This window comes from Hetaerina americana, unplaced genomic scaffold (genome assembly GCF_022747635.1).
Source record: "Hetaerina americana unplaced genomic scaffold, ioHetAmer1.1.p SCAF_13, whole genome shotgun sequence".
Classification (NCBI taxonomy): domain Eukaryota; kingdom Metazoa; phylum Arthropoda; class Insecta; order Odonata; family Calopterygidae; genus Hetaerina; species Hetaerina americana.
In genome coordinates this window covers 9,837,641-9,854,166 of record NW_027286403.1, presented here as the reverse complement: position 1 = coordinate 9,854,166, position 16,526 = coordinate 9,837,641, and the positions used below count along the sequence as shown (strand labels likewise).

Genomic DNA, 16,526 nt, shown 5'->3' with positions numbered 1-16,526 from the left:
TCGAGAGTGCTATTGTTCATCCCTCTTGATTCACATGCCTATTCTTTGCCCCTAGGAAATTTAGGTTAATAGCTAATATTTTTATAAATATTAATACATCTTCGCGTATATTTGTCACTGGTAATTCTTTGTCATGTGTACATTTCATTTTCAGCCCCATATATCTATTAATATAAGAAAACTAAGAGTTACTGAAGGAATTTGGAACAAAACTTGAAGTTTTTTTTAATCAATCTACGACCAGGCTAGTTTTTTTACCTGCAGATGGGCTAAAACACTAATTAGAGATTTGTACTGAAATACGTGTACTATCCCAAAGACCTAAACCAAGGATAAAACGTCAGTACGATGAGATTAGCTTAATATATATAGTATAAATCAAATTAATGCAAAGCTGATCATGTGTATTGACATTGTCGCGGAAACTACTCGGGTATATTTATATTATGCGTTTATTGACTAATATACGTGTGTGCAGAACAAGTGGCTTGGGTGGCAAAGCGTTCTTGATGAAGATATGAGAGACAGAGAAACAAAAATAAAAGCAAAAATTTCCTAATCGATCCCATTAGACTCCATCTGAAATCGGGTGACAGCCCTTGACCAAAAGTTAGTCAGACCATTTTGATCAACCACCGCCTGTCGAGGAAACTTTTAAGCAGAAATTTATTGTTATATAGGAAAATATAAGTGTGTTGTTTACATATGTACAATTCGAACGCTCTCCTATCACAAAGATGGAAAGTAATGAAAATTTAAAGATATTGTATGCATACTGAATTCACGAAAAGGTATTTTTTCATTCTCGAAAGTCAAACTTTAGTATTGTTCCACCAATAGTTTCGGAAACAGGTAAAAAGCCCGAAAAGCAAAAAGATGGGCACCACATCGCTAGACAGTCTGACCTCGACTTGAGTGATTGGCAAAAAAGTTGAGTCCTCGGGGTGGGCAGCGCAGCGGAAGTTCTTGCCATGTAGTTTGTTAGTAGACTCCCTCACTTCCATCAGCTGTCACTCATTCTCACTTGCTCAACCCCCTTGTCTCACGACAGTCTTCCTTGGTCATCCTCGATTGGTCGTGGCCTAGTGCTTGGTGAAGCCTAGTGGCTACACTCGGGAAGCAAATTCAGCGTGAAGTCTCACTCTCTGCTTTTCTCCGAGATTGAGGTTACTTTAACGGTTCAGCTTCTTGAAGTGAATTGGGTACGAAGCGTTTCCGATGTTAAGGCAGCATGCAGTTGAACAGTTGTAATTGAGTGGTGCGTGACATCCAGGGAATTGCGCATGCCATTTTTCTGTCGGGACGACGGCCACAAAATTACTACTTGATTTTGTGATGTAAATTGTGTTCGCCGCAATGTTGATTGACACTATTTTAAAAATGATACTCTTGTACAGAATTATATGCTTAAGGAAAACTGAAAACCATTAGAAACTAATTTAATCATTTGAAATTTATTAATTAATGTTTACTTTTTTAATTTATTAACATTTAAGGTGAAACACAAAGTATATGCGGACAGTAGCTAATCACTGTATAATTTCAGAACACTGCCTTTTCGCCTTCGAATAACATTGCCAATGCTCCTCGGGGCGTTACTTAATGCTTTCAGTGCTCAGGTGTGACAGGCTCGCTGAGCTTCGGTATTTCCTAGGTTTCCCGTAGACAGATTCACAAGCTTTACCTTCACATAACTTTATTGAGATTAAGATCTCCTGATCTAATGTTGCCATTATTTCAGTGATTACAGTAACGCCACTGGGATGCCAGTTCAACGGAGCCACGAGAGATCTTAAGGGTGGCCGAAGATTAAGTATTATATTCACTGAAATGGAGTATGTGATATTCAGTGAAACTGACGGAATTTAGGGAAAGTAAGGGCGGACATACTTAGATACACCCCAACGTAGGTGGTTAAGTTGATTGTCCAAGTTAAAAATTCTTTTCGGCTCTTATTAATTCATAATTATTTGAGATATAACGATAAAAGCTGGAACATAAGTAATTCCTCTTCGAATGCTCCCGTATTTGCCTTTTGTCAGCCCTAATTTAGGGCAAGTAATAGTTTAGGACACGGTAGACTACTGGTAATTATAATCATTCGGTGCCGGTTGATAAAAAAATCCGGTCTCTCAAATGGTCATAAATATATTTCAAGGGATGATTTAGATCATCCATTAAAAGCATCAATGACAGCCTCATCGATCTCCGCATTAATAGTCGTCATGTTTTTCGCCAATAAGTACATATACAACAAAACGCTCTAGTTCAGATTTACCCTTTTCGTGAATCAGGACTCAACTTTGAACGTCAATTTTTGAACCCAACTCGTGATTATTTGAGTGAAAGACTCCTGCGGTAACATATGAGTGTATACACGGCGGTAATCAATTGATGCTCATCATTCCGAACCCGCTACTATTCAGTGCTTCGAATATCTCATAGTGTACTAGATATTCTTCAGCGCATGTTCATGTTATTTTATAGTATCTGAAATATGGCTCCCTACTATGATTTATTCTTTTCAAATGTATGACTAGGAGGTGTGTGCATACTTTGTCTGTAACCGTCCGGAGGGAAGAAAAAAATTGATAACTGATAGGCGATGAGGGTCCAATTTCAACAGTCATTGCTTTTCATGTGGCCGAATTTTTTGGCCTGTCAACGGCGTGCGTGTATTGTGCTTCTCACGTTGTCTTTTCTGAAACGTTGATAAATAAGCTTCAAATAACTTTGAAAAACGTTTTAAGTAGCTGCAGTTCATGAGAAATAATTTAAAATAGGTATCTTTGTTTACAGCCATTGTAGTTCATACATTTTGACATTGGCGTCTCTGTTTAAAAAATAAAAATAGAACAGGGTAAAATAAGCTGGAGACAAATTGTTTGAATGAGAATGGAGATCTACTTAAATATCCATTACCACTTTTGTTAGCTCCATAATGTATTACCAAAAATCCACTAAGGCGCCCTCTTGCCAGTATTTCAACAGACTACTTATTAGAGGTGATCTTCGGCTTGTTTGTTCAGGCAAAGAGGAATATAAACATAATTCTCTATGGAACTTCCTTTCTGGACATTTGAAACGAAATACTACTTTTTAGCGTAAGTTAATATGTAATAGTTACAAGATCGATCTGACACTTAAATCCAAAGTACACAGGTTGTTTTATTTCTCAAGACTGTAAAAATAAGAGGGTGCATCTCCAGTAAAGAGATGTGTACTTAAATATATTTTTTAAGATAATCTACCGGTTAAGGTAGGCATTGGATGGACACAGCTACCAAATAACTATCTCCTAACAAAACAATTACAGCACCCTACTCTACAACAAGTCCCTCCTCATCTCTGCAAACATCCTTCCTCTCTTCATCCCATCCAACATCCCTATCCTATTCCTGAGTTCCTCTTCCTCGTTTGCCTAACATTCTCCCCTCTATTAAAGTCTTCAACATCCCATTGCCAATCAATATGCTTTTCATACTTTTTTCCTTCCTTTTCATGATTTCTCCCAACAATTCCCTCTCCTCGCCTTCCATACCCAGCACTTCTTCGTTTGTTTTCCTTTCCGTCTGTTAACCTTCTCCACACCCACATTTCAAAAGCCTCCAATCTACGTCTATCCTCCTGCTTCAGTGACCATGTTTCCGCGCCATATATGACTACGCTCCATATCAAAGTTTTCACGAGCCTTTTCTCGGCATCCTTACTCAATTTCCCTGTCAACTCTACCTCCATGTGAAAGCCTCTTTCCCAAGAGCAATTCTTCTCCTTACGTTCGTACTACTTTGGCCTTTTGGTCCAAAACACTTCCGAGATACGTTAATTGTTCCACCTGCTCCATTTTATCATAGATACTAGAGCTTGGTCATCAGCAAACCTAACTGATTTCACAAATTGCCATCCGACTTTCATTCCTGTCTCCAGTTCTTCCCATGCCTCTTTAATTATTTCATCCACGTACAAGTTTAACAGCAACAGTGATAATGGGCAACCCTGCCTTACACCTCTCCGTAACACTGCCCATCCGGACTCCCCGTTCCCCACTCGCACCTGAGCAGTCTGAGACATGTACAGGTTGCGGATTAGACTCCTCTCCCTCCAATCTATTCCTATGTTCTGAAACATACTCAAGAATTTTCCCCAATTCACTCAATTAAACGCCTTTTCGAAATCTACGAAACAGGCAAATAAGTCCTGATTTTATTTTATATTCCTCTCGATAAGTGATCTCATTACTGCAAAGGCATCACCTGATCTGAAACTGATTATCCCCTAAGTAATCATTTGCCTTGCTCTCCACCCTTTTGTTCATGATCCTGAGAAACATTTTAGCTACATTGGAAATCAAACACATTGTTCTGTAGTCCTCACATGATATAGCCTTTATCTTCTTCGGAATAGGAACTAACATTGATCTCACAAAGTCTTCCGGCCAGATTCCTTCCGTATACCTGTAGATGCCATGAATCAGTCCATATAGTGTTTTTTCCCAAATATTGCTAAACAATTCAGTAATTCCGCAGGAATGTTGTTTACCTCCACGGACTTATTTGATTAAATCTCCCTTAATACCCTTTCTATCTCAATTTCGAGTATGCCTGGACCTAAGTTTTCTTCCTTTACGTCATGTTCTCTTTCTATGTCTACTTGCCCCTACCCCACTTATCTCTAACTGTTAGCACAGATCTCGCCTTCATACTTCCCGATAGTGATTTCACCTTGCTGTATAGCACACCAATATCGCCCTTCCTCTGTAAACTGCCCATATCCTCGTACTGCGTCATCCACTCTACTACGCACTTTTGCTTTATTTGTTACCCGTCTCAAATTATTATTTAAATCTTTTTACTTTCTTTTGCCCAACTCTGTGTTTACATTCTTCCATTTTCTTCCCTCAGCTATCTTTATAATCATCTCATCCGTGATCCATGATTTCCTTGTCCTTTTCCCATTTACGTTTCCTATAGTTTCTTTTGCGGCTTTCAATATCCCTTTTTTGATGTATTCCCATTTTTCCTCGATAGCACTCAGCTCTTTTCCCCCATTCATAATTTTCTCTACAGCCTGCTGATACACCTTCCTTGTCAATTCAGTTAATACTTCTACATTCCATTTCCTAACCCGCCACCCCTGCCTTATATTTTTTAAACGAACGCTACACTTTATAACAACTAAATTGTGGTCAGAGTCCGCATCCACTCCCGGGATGCTGTGCAAATTGATCACCTGAATCAGCAATTGATGTTCCTGAATCTGTGCCTAACTATAATATAATATAACTGTTACCTTTTTGAGCCACCTGGCATTTTCCATGTATGCCTACCTCTTTTATGGTGTCTAAATCAAGTGTTGGTGATGACTAACCCCTGTATACTGCAGAATTCAATTACTTCCTCCCCGCGGTCATTCCTCGTACAAAAACTGTAGTGCCCCACCGCATCGCCATCTTTTCCTTCCCATACCGTCGCATTTCAACCCTCGATCACTGTCAAATGTTTCCCAGCAGGAACAATCGCGATTATGTTCTCTAATTGATCATATATCCCATCGACTTCTTCCTCCTTATGATTGCTTTTTGGCATGTATACCTAAGTCCGTCGGTTCAGCTTTTAACTCTACTAGTACTATTCTATCCGTTGCTTGGTCTATGTTGATAACGCTTCTTTCTACCTCTTTATTCAGTACTATGGCAACCCCTCGTTGGCTCTCGTCCCCGCCGCTGTATATTATTCTATAGCCATCACTCCAGCAACCCCTGCTATCCTTCCATCTCACCTCGCATAAACCTAAAATATCTATGTTTCATCTTTCCATTTCTTGCTTAATATTCTCTATTTTTCCCCTACTCAAAATTTTCCATGCATTATAAGTTCCTATTCTAACTAATTTGGTCTTCTTCTTCTGTGTCTTCTGTTCTGCACCTGTCGGTTTTCCCTTTTCTTTGCAAGGGTTTCGTAAGATGATGACTGCGGAAGCCTTGCCTCTTCCTCTGCCGAGAACGAGACACGGCCGATAGGGCCGAGTCCTGTAGTTGCCAGGACTTACATTCTCTATACTGTCCATCAATTTATTCTTGGGAATAATAATTGAGGTGGCTTCCCGTTGCCTTCCTCAATAGTGTTTTCAATGTGAGATCATCACTCAATGACCGCCCTACTGGGGTCAGACGCCTTTGCAGCCGCCTTACTGAGGAATAGACGCTGCGTGAACTATCTTTCGTCTGGCTTCTATCCTTTGACCTATCTAGGATGGGCAATTATCATTGCTCCCCCAGCACAGCTCTAGGGGTCATCCGAACGCACAAGCACTTCCACCACGTAAAGGTTGTAGTCCGTGGGAGGGGTATTTAAAAATAAGTAATTGTTTCCCGTTCTGCGTAAATTCCTAGATGATTGAACCTAAAATCGGACTTAAGCGCTGATTATCTCGGAAGCTCAAAGGAACCGGATTTATTGGTTATATAAATACGCTTCATCTTTTCCAGGAATGCACCTGTCATCGTGTCGATCGTACAAGTAACAGTCTTACATGAATGTAGATACATAAAGTATGATCGTATCGTCCTGCACATGTATGAGAATAATTTAATTCCCAGCATACGTGAAACAAACAACATACGTGAGACAAAATTAGGGTCTTTGATTTAAAGTATGCATAGAATAATAGCCCCCCACACAGTTGCCCCGCAAACGAATCTCTATAGAGTGGTGTTTCATTTCCCTCTTGAAACTCTTTTCTGAATACTTGAACTCCAGTGCACTTTCCTCCAGATGAAACACAAAGGCTCCATTACCCTCATCAAGCACCCAGTGGCTTGTTTCATGAGGAACACCCGGGGAGAGGGGAAAATTAGGGGAGTCGCCTATATCATGTACGCATAAATAGCAGTCTTTATTCACTTTGGTACCTTTCCACTTTATTAATAAATATTCATTATTGAAATTTGTTGTAATTTTATACATTTCAGGCACATTTTGGAAGAATCCACGCTCCATTAAATACTATGATGCAGTTTTCAACCCAGTTTCAAAAATCATAGATCTGAAAATATGTATTTATAGCGACGAATACGAATGCCTGTGACATTGTATGTACGGTATTTCGTCACATGTATTTATAGGCTTATATTACCTCTGAAATGAACAAATCCTTTCTTTCCCTTCTATGGAACCATCCCATGTGCCAACATGTTATCAACTTTTCATCGCACATGCTTCTCTTAGGCACCTTATCATTATTTCTCTCCATAGAAACACTTGTTAGCATGGTCAAACAATAAACTCCATACCCGACAGAAAACTTGTTTTTTCTTTTTGCAGTTTGCAAAGCAGTATTATTTCCAGTTCTGCATAACTTTTTCACTATCGTATAGCAACTGTACGGCCCACAAAATTTAATACAACATCGGGAAACCCCCAAACACTCCGCCCCAAAACGGCTTTCATCAATAACATGATAAATGTTTATGGATAAATATTGTGTCTTTATGGATTTTTATCTTGCGTTGAACGAATAACTTCCCCGTCTATCACCCTAAGTATAATTTATGAAAAATTGAGACCCACGTGGAGCTAACTAAAGGCAGAAGAAGAGGTTTGTTGGGAGAAATCCTATGGAGGCAGGAAAAGTGGATGAAGGGGGTATTGACCGGCAGTGTTGATGTTGAAGACTGTGATAGAGGGGAGAATGTTGGGCAAACGAGGAAAGGGAAGGAACAGGATGGGGATGTTGGACGGGATGAAGGGAGGAAGTACTCAGAGATGAAGAGGGACCTGATGTAGAGTAGGATGTTGTGTTTTGCTAGGAGCCACAAAATATTTATTTAGGAGCTTTGTCCATCCAAAAAACCTGCCTTACCCGGTAGATTACCTAATAATAATAATACGACATTTAAACAGCTCGTGAGTTCTACTTTTGATCATTGCATGAAGTAATGAGAAAAATTTTCAATACACAGGTAGACGACATATGTTTTAAAATTTTGGGGCTCTGTAGTCTTTATTAGGACCAACATTGTCCTAAAATATTCTGTTTTTCTGATGTTAACAACCACAGACCTGACTGGAGGCGATTGGTCAATGAGACTATATGTGTTCAAGGTAGAATAAAACGCAGGATAAAAGGTATGTCTGTGTTTTCTAGGTTGCATAGAGTGTAGGATACTCTGTGGTAACATCATGTACACATCCAATAAGTTCTCTAGGTTTCATTTTTTTGTCATATCATTTCTTAAGCTTTCTACAAAAAGATACTTCTTGTTGCCAATATTTTAATTACCAAATTAAATCAAGTGAAGATGAGAGAGGAAACTGGGTGCATGCATATTTAAAAAGGCATAAGCCCAATGTTTCACTTATAATAGTAGTAATTTTTGTGGAGGTGACCGACAGCTGAGGTCATTTGCGCCTTTAGTGATGGATGGGAAATGAGGTCAGGTGGAGGGAAACGCGGCTTTGGTATTACCCTACTCTTAACGAAAGGCGCCAAGGGGTCCGCAGTTTAAGGTTTAACCCAATGGACAGCGTTCTCACTCAAAGTACTCTCCACTAAGCACCTCAAATATGGATCAGGATACCACTGCAAAAAATCTGCCATCTCCAAGATTTAGGCATCTCTAAAACTCTAGGTGGGAAGCCAGTATATTAGCCACTGCACCAGCCTGATCACTGTTTCACTTATGTTAGGTTTTCTAAACTAAGGAGTAAATTCACAATACTCCATAGCTCTAGAAAATTACAAATTAAATTGATATACAAAATATAGATAAATATTTCAGCAATCTGATATGTGGAGTTCAGGTAAATCATTTGTGTTTCACAAAAATAGGGAAAGTTGAGTAAATTTTCCTGGAACCTTTTCTTCTAATGCATTCATACGTTTATTTAATTTTTTTCATTGTTCTCATTTGTTCGTAAGGATTGTCATTGGTTTTCTGGCAGCTCTCTTATTCATGTAAATTACTGATAATCTGATCTATGAATGGCAGGTAGGAATTGGGTGAATGATAGCTCTCACTGTAGTATCTAAAGCTTAATTAAGAGTAGACTTTTCATGACTTTTCTCCATTATTCATTTGATTCTTAAAATTTCAACCACTCCCACTTATTGGCAATGGAGAAAATGATTTCACATTTCTTAGGAAGAATTGCTACATGAGACACTGTTAGTATAATCCTCAAATCTATGGGGATATGGTAATTAATCATAGACTTTGTAAGAGGATGGAATTTAAGGAAATTAACTACTTTAAACTTTTACTGATCCCAGTAACATGGTGAAACATTCCTTTTAATAAAATATTCACTTGAGCTTAGGCAAACCCAATTTTTATCTTTTTGGAGAAGATTTTTTTTAATGGTAAGTTGGGTAGGCCATGACTCTTTTTAGTTATCATCATCATCTTATGTAATTACTAATAATGTTCATATTCCTTCAACATTAGGTATGGCAGTGATATGGTGCTTGTGGAATCATATGCGGAGAATAACTTCACCGCAGGTGTGGCTGTAAGAGGGGGCTTGGTGTCTCCAGGGGAGTCAGGGCCGAGGCAGAAATCATATTGGTTAGGCCTTGCATCTCTGGATGATCTACGCACAAATACTCTAGAATCAGCTGCAGGCTTACTTGTTTCCCAATATGCAGGTAATTATGATCAAGTGACAATAACATCAATTTATTTAACCTTTTTCAAGTGGCATAAAAGTATACGATAAGCCAAGCAGCCTGCCATGTGAATGTACAAGTATGTTCACTGAAGGGAAAGATAAATTATAATTTAGGTGCATATATTTTATCAAAGAATATAATTTTTCTGCTTTTAATTTTGGTTCTGTTTTGATCTCTGTGAGAAATTAAAATATGGTACCTATATGTGTTTTCATGAATCAATTGATATTTTCTGTTCATTTTACCTAGCTCCAAATAGGTTACCGTGCAAAAAAAAAAGAATTGGGCCTTTCCGTAAAAATTCTTCATTTTGGCCATCGATTTTAAAACTGTTTGCACCATTGAAATTATTATCAGCTATAAAGATTTTAGTCAACCATTTTGATTTTTTCCAGGCTTCTGGGCTCAGAAGCATCCTGATGCTCATGCTGGTGAATGTGTTGATGTGAATGTGTCTGATGACATGCAGTCCTGGGAACTCACTACATGTGAAAGTTTGCTGCCATTCCTATGTCGATCAAATGCTTGTCCTGAAGGTATGTCAACCATGTCAATAGATAACTTCAGAATGAATGATTGTTTATATATTACAGGGATTATATTGCCATCACCTGCCTTACTTAAACATTTGCTTTTCATCTATATATACATAATGCCCCGCAAGCCACCGCAAGGGTATGTGGCGGGGGGTATCAGGTCACCACCTGTAAAAGAGAACTAAATTACATGCAAAATCAACACATAAATGCAAACCTACACCCCCAGTGGTGTATAAATTCATACAAAAACCATTTCCACTTACATGCATGCAAATATATTACTATCAACTAACAAAGAATTGCACCTTAGGATGTAGTAAAAATTTATCCAATATTATACTTACTTTAAGTTGTTACATTGCATTGCCTTTGAATTATTACACTGGAAAATTTACTGATTTAGAGACTTTATAAAAATTTATTACTGCCACGTATCATAGTGAAAGAATTGGGCAAATGATCAGTAAAACTTGGGAATCTGTACGTATTTAGCATTTATTGGCTACCTCCATTTTGCTGAGACCAGTAGTTTGCCATTATAAATGGATATAGAATTGCATAATGCTCTTAGAATACTGAAAATTGTTATTATTCAATGGCAAATTAATATAGAACAGCGTATATAATAGAGGTTAATTTTAAAAAGGTTATATTTATGAGCACAAGTATTTTCCTATAATTTATGATCAGTTCTCAAATCCACCCATGTATTCTTTTACGCTTCGAGAGATTATTCCTGATTGATGCCATAACTTTTGTTTCAATTACTAATATCCTATGGTCTCCAATAATTTCATACTATATTATTTCCTCAGGCTCTTTCCACTGCTCAAACGGAAAGTGTGTAAATGCTGCATTTAGATGCGATCATCAAGATGATTGTGGAGATTCATCAGATGAAATCGACTGTCCATCGAACTGCCATTATTATATGGCCAGTAGTGGAGATGTTGTGGAAAGTCCTAATTATCCTCACAAATATTCAAGCCTCACAAACTGTAAATGGACTTTGGAAGGGCCACAGGGGCATAATATTCTGCTGCAGGTGAATGTTTGAATACATCAGACTTACTGTGAACTCCATGCATCAGTGATAACATTGATTTATATATCATTTTTTATTATTATTTTTCCAGTTCCAAGAGTTTGAAACAGAAAAGTCATTTGATACAGTTCAAATCATGGTGGGTGGGCGAACAGAAGATAAGGCTGTTAGCCTTGCAACTCTCTCAGGAAAGCAAGATTTGAGTAGCAAGCTTTTTGTATCTGCATCGAATTTTATGATTATCAAGTTTAGCACTGACAGCTCAGTTGAAAGGAAGGGATTCCGGTAAGTACTGCTGCTTAGATAATTTAATCAAAATTATTCTTTAATGGGTATAAAGGCATAATAATTGCTCAAAATGTTGCATGGAAAGTTGATGACTCAACTTTACCTTTTTAAACATAACTCCTGTCAAATAATATTGTTCAAAGCACATGGTGATGCATTTGTAAGAAGACTCATCATTTGGCAGAATTGTAGACAAGCTTCATTTGCACAAATTTAATTTTGAATAAAATATTATGCACAATAATAGTTTTAATTGTGTACTTAAATTCATATCTTCCTGAAGTTGTTGAAATGGAAGGGCAATGTGATCAATGTTTATTGTGGAGAATGAACATTGTGAAAATAATGGATTAAGTGATAAATTGTGCAAATCTGTAAATCTCTATGTTGAGGATGTAGCAACCACAGGGCTTTATATTATTATAATAAAAATAGTATATTAATGCTTAGACAGCCTTATCTATCAACAACTCAGTTTAACCATGTAAACACTCATTTTCGGTTGAGTGCCCTCCTGGTAATAAAATTTTCAATTAAAATTTGGTATTCACAGTTTTTTCTGTGTGAATAAATTTAGGGAATAAATTTTGAACCCTTGATGATCATCATTCTCAATGAAATGGCTATATATGTAATTTTAAGCCCATATTTCACCTTATAGTGCCTCATGGAAGACAGAACCTCAGTCCTGTGGTGGAATACTGCGAGCAACACCACAAGCACAGCTATTAACATCTCCTGGCTATCCACAAAACTATCCTGGTGGTCTCGAGTGCTTGTACATCATCACTGCTCAAGTTGGAAGGATCATGACTCTTGAAGTAAGTTATGAATTAATGGTGCCCTTTCTTAATAAAAAAATATGTATGCTCTGCACATGGCCCATTTATATTTTAAAGGATTAATTGGTTGATATATGCTTTCTGAAAAGAGAATGAAGGCACAAATAAGCCAAAATGTCCTTCATGAGTGTCACTTGCTATGATTGAACATTGTAAACCCTAATTTTAGTTTATATTTATAATATCTATTCTAATTTTGATCCCCTACTTCATCATCAGTGGTCACGTTATTGACTAAATTCCTATATTGACTAAATGACTAAATACCTGTGACCCTCATTTCATAATAACTTGATCAAATAATGAACTACCATTCTGCTGGTCCAGCATGTGTTTTCGTATGTTTTCATACAGATTGTGTATACAAGTTCATGACATTTTTAAATCTACATTCAAATAGCAAAGAGAAGAAACTTGAATTCCTTGAAGGTTTTTCAGCTGAAACATGTATTTAAATAAATGTTTCAAAAGCAACAAACATTCTTGAGCTTGAAAGAATTAACTTCTTGGAAGAAAAAATCTCTCATTTATGATTTTAATGTGGACATTGTACCTGTAGCTGGTACATAAGCATCCCAGTTCAAGGATATGTATTCTATACTCAGCATGATAAAACGTATCAGCATATTTGGTACTTATTTGTGTGCAAGTGAATAATTTTTAATTGCATTTGTATCATCAGTTAAACTGTTTGTTAGATCTTCTTGATGCCTCTGGCTAGCATCAGGTTAACTCTGAAATCAATTTTTTCCACATTCTTTCCTTCCTGTCACTGCACCTCCTTTGCTATAAGTATAAATAATACATCAACGCTTAATTGTGAAATGACCGCAGCAGTATAACAACTTCAAAAATGATTATGTGTGAGTGTGTTCTTCCCTTGTATTTGCTGGCATTTGATAAAATAGATAACATTTCTGTTATTTACTTATAATTTCAGGTTGAAGATCTGGATCTTGAAGAAAAGAGAGATTATATACTTATTAGGAATGGTGATTCTCCTAAGGACCAGCCAATTGCAGAACTCACAGGAACTGCCAAAAATAATCCAAAATTAATTATGTCCACTGGAAACAAACTGTATTTATACTTCAAAACTAGTCTTGGAGATTCCAGGAGGGGTTTCAGCATCAAATATTCTCAGGGTAAATTTAAATCTACATTTGAATTTTTAGCCAGTACCATGCAAAATTTCTTTAAAATTTAATTAGTCATTGTTACAGGTAAAAAGAAACCTCACCCTGTCTGTTCTTCGCTCATTTTTTTACTTAAAAAAACTGATAAATGTATGCACACCAGAAGATGTTTAAAGCATTAATATACAGATTCCACTTTGGCTAGATGAGATAATCTTATTTCTGCATTTTGATGGTTGAAATTATCTTTCTTGTTTCATTATTCTTATAGGATGCAAAGCTACTATTTCTGCAGTCAATGGAACTCTAGCATCTCCTGCTCTTGGTTTAGCCGATTATCCTAGTAATCAAGAGTGTCTCTTTAAGATAAAGAAACCAGGAGGTGGACCTCTTTCACTGAAATTCAACCAATTTGACATTCACTCTTCTGATGTTGTACAAGTAGGTTCATTGAATTTTCAGATTCTTATTTCATTTTTATGGCAAAAGGCTTATCAATGTCTTGAAACCTTCCACTTATTCCCTCTCTAGGTTTATGATGGCTCATCCTCAAGTGGGCTGAGGTTGCATCCTGGTAAAGGCTTTACTGGCAATGTTGTACCAAAAATTACCCTCACAGCATCCAGTGGAGAAATGCTTGTTCAGTTTGTCACAGATGCCCTTCATGGAAGCAAAGGCTGGAAAGCTACATTCTCTGCAGGTAGCCATTGATAATAGTTTAACTCTCTCTGAAGGTCAAAAGTACCTGATCATTGTGTCCTTAGTTTGACAATTTCTATTTGAATTTCAGTTTAGGAAAAATTACTGTTCATATGGAATTAATGAATCATCAAGTCTTCAGACACTTATTTATGAAAGAAAATTTTAAGGATCAAACATTAAAATTTCAATTTGTACAATATTATTTCATTATTTTGTTATAGATTGCCCTTCATTGAAGCCTGGTAAGGGAGCATTGGCCTCAAATAGGGACACTGCATTTGGAACTACTGTTACATTCAGTTGCCCTGTTGGTCAAGAATTTGCAACCGGCCGTTATCGCATTACTACAGAGTGTTTACCTGGCGGCAATTGGTCTGTCACTTACATTCCCAACTGTCAAGGTATTTGGAATTATTAGTGAACATTCTCACTTTAAGGCATCTTTTCTCTATGATACCATCATCAGCATTGCCATGTACTCTCCCTAATGAAAGTAAACGTTTGTTTTCAGAGGTGTACTGTGGTCCTGTGCCACAAATTGACAATGGATTTTCATTGGGATCTACCAATGTTACATACAGGGGGCAAGCAATTTATCAGTGTTATGCTGGCTTTGCTTTCCCTTCAGCAAATCCTGTTGAAAGAGTTTCTTGCACTGCGGATGGGAGATGGGAAAAGCTTCCGACGTGTCTTGGTAAGTGCTTAATGTTAACTACAAATGTAAACTTGTAATTGGCTTGAATCTATCAGTGAACTGTATGCCTTTGTTTTATAGCTTCTCAATGCGCTCCATTGCCTGAAACTCCCCATGCTATTCAGACTGTTTTGAATGGAGGTGGACGAAGTTATGGCACCATTGTTCGCTATGAATGTGAGCCTGGATATATTCGAAGTGGTCACCCAGTTATCCTGTGTATGAGCAATGGTACTTGGTCTGGAAATGTCCCTACCTGCACTCGTAAGTAAAATTTTTGGACATTATTCATATATGCCTAATGATGAAATGAGCATTAGAGAATTCATTAAGATATTCTTGATTAGGTAAATAGGAAGCTCAGTGTCCAGTTAGATATACATAGATATAGTGGAGGCATGTTTTATTGAGGGGATCCATATGAATTGCAAATACATATATGGTAGAAATACCTCTTAGTCAAGAAAATATCTATCCATCATAAATGGGAGTAAATATAGCTGCATTATGGTTGCCACATTTAAGTAATGTTTCAAAGGAGAGGTAATGTGATGAAGACTATATATTAAGGGAATTGGATGATAATGATGAGGGAATTGTAAAGGAAGCAAGTAGATAGTTTGGTATAGTAATGAACTTTGTGAGCTTTTTTAAGTTAATAATATATATGGCTATAGTGGAGCATAATCATAATTCAGACATTTTGTGAAGTTTAATCAGTAACTCTTGGGATTATACTAAGTATCATGTAACTTTGTTTCAGGTGCAAGATGCTTTGACTTTCCTGAAATCAAGAATGGCTTCTTGACTGACCTAACAAGGGAATATTTCTATGGAGATGAAGCTCGTGTTCAGTGTCATAAGGGTTACAAGCTAACTGGTTCAAATATCATCAGGTGTGGTCCAGGGCAAAAGTTTGACAAGTTGCCAAAATGTGAAGGTACGTGATCATTCTTATTACCTGAATACTTTCTGAAGCTTAAACTTCATATTTGAACTTAATGGGTTTGATTACTTTCTAAATGGGTACCAATCTAAAAATATTCTTCCAGATGTGAATGAATGTGCCACTTCACAGTGTGACTTAGCATCAACAGAATGTATTAATACCCCGGGATCCTTTCACTGCCGGTGTAGAAAAGGATTTTCTCCCAATCTTGAGTGCCGACCAGTTGGAGATCTTGGCCTCACAACAGGCGGTATCCCAGATGATTCCATTCAAGTTTCTGGATTTGAGAAGGGATACAATAAAGAGGTATGTGGCATCTTAGAGGGAGTAAAGTAACTTAGTTACTTACAACTATATTATTAATTATGAATTGGAGCAAGATGGTGAAGTAACATTATTTGCAGTTACAGTCTTAAGGCTGAAATTTAAGTAAAATCAGTATTAGTCATAGATAAGAATTACCTAGCAATGCAAAAAGTAGTAACAGTATTGAAATTTAACTTATTTTATATGCAGGTATTTCCATAAGTAATTTTTGTAACAGGTAGCCAGGAATGAGTGGAAAATATATTTCAGGGTTTTTGATGGCACAGGAATAATTTTTTCTTGACATGTTCAGAATAGGAACTGGGAGAGAATAAATATTTTACCATGCTTATTAA

At 37.1% G+C, this 16,526-nt stretch overlaps 1 protein-coding gene across 3 annotated transcripts in view; it reads left to right on the top strand.

Moving 5' to 3' along the window:
* Nucleotides 1–16,526, top strand: part of uif (sushi, von Willebrand factor type A, EGF and pentraxin domain-containing protein uif) — a 132,820-nt gene that overhangs the window by 74,554 nt on the left and 41,740 nt on the right. For all 3 annotated transcript variants that reach the window (XM_071583205.1, XM_071583206.1, XM_071583204.1), the window contains exons 5-17: nucleotides 9,446–9,645; nucleotides 10,065–10,205; nucleotides 11,024–11,253; nucleotides 11,345–11,538; nucleotides 12,203–12,362; nucleotides 13,324–13,528; nucleotides 13,791–13,960; nucleotides 14,051–14,219; nucleotides 14,443–14,622; nucleotides 14,733–14,915; nucleotides 14,997–15,179; nucleotides 15,679–15,855; nucleotides 15,968–16,170. In XM_071583205.1, coding sequence (XP_071439306.1) covers nucleotides 9,446–9,645; nucleotides 10,065–10,205; nucleotides 11,024–11,253; nucleotides 11,345–11,538; nucleotides 12,203–12,362; nucleotides 13,324–13,528; nucleotides 13,791–13,960; nucleotides 14,051–14,219; nucleotides 14,443–14,622; nucleotides 14,733–14,915; nucleotides 14,997–15,179; nucleotides 15,679–15,855; nucleotides 15,968–16,170 — 2,395 coding nt within the window. The remainder of the gene's footprint in view (nucleotides 1–9,445; nucleotides 9,646–10,064; nucleotides 10,206–11,023; nucleotides 11,254–11,344; nucleotides 11,539–12,202; nucleotides 12,363–13,323; nucleotides 13,529–13,790; nucleotides 13,961–14,050; nucleotides 14,220–14,442; nucleotides 14,623–14,732; nucleotides 14,916–14,996; nucleotides 15,180–15,678; nucleotides 15,856–15,967; nucleotides 16,171–16,526) is intronic.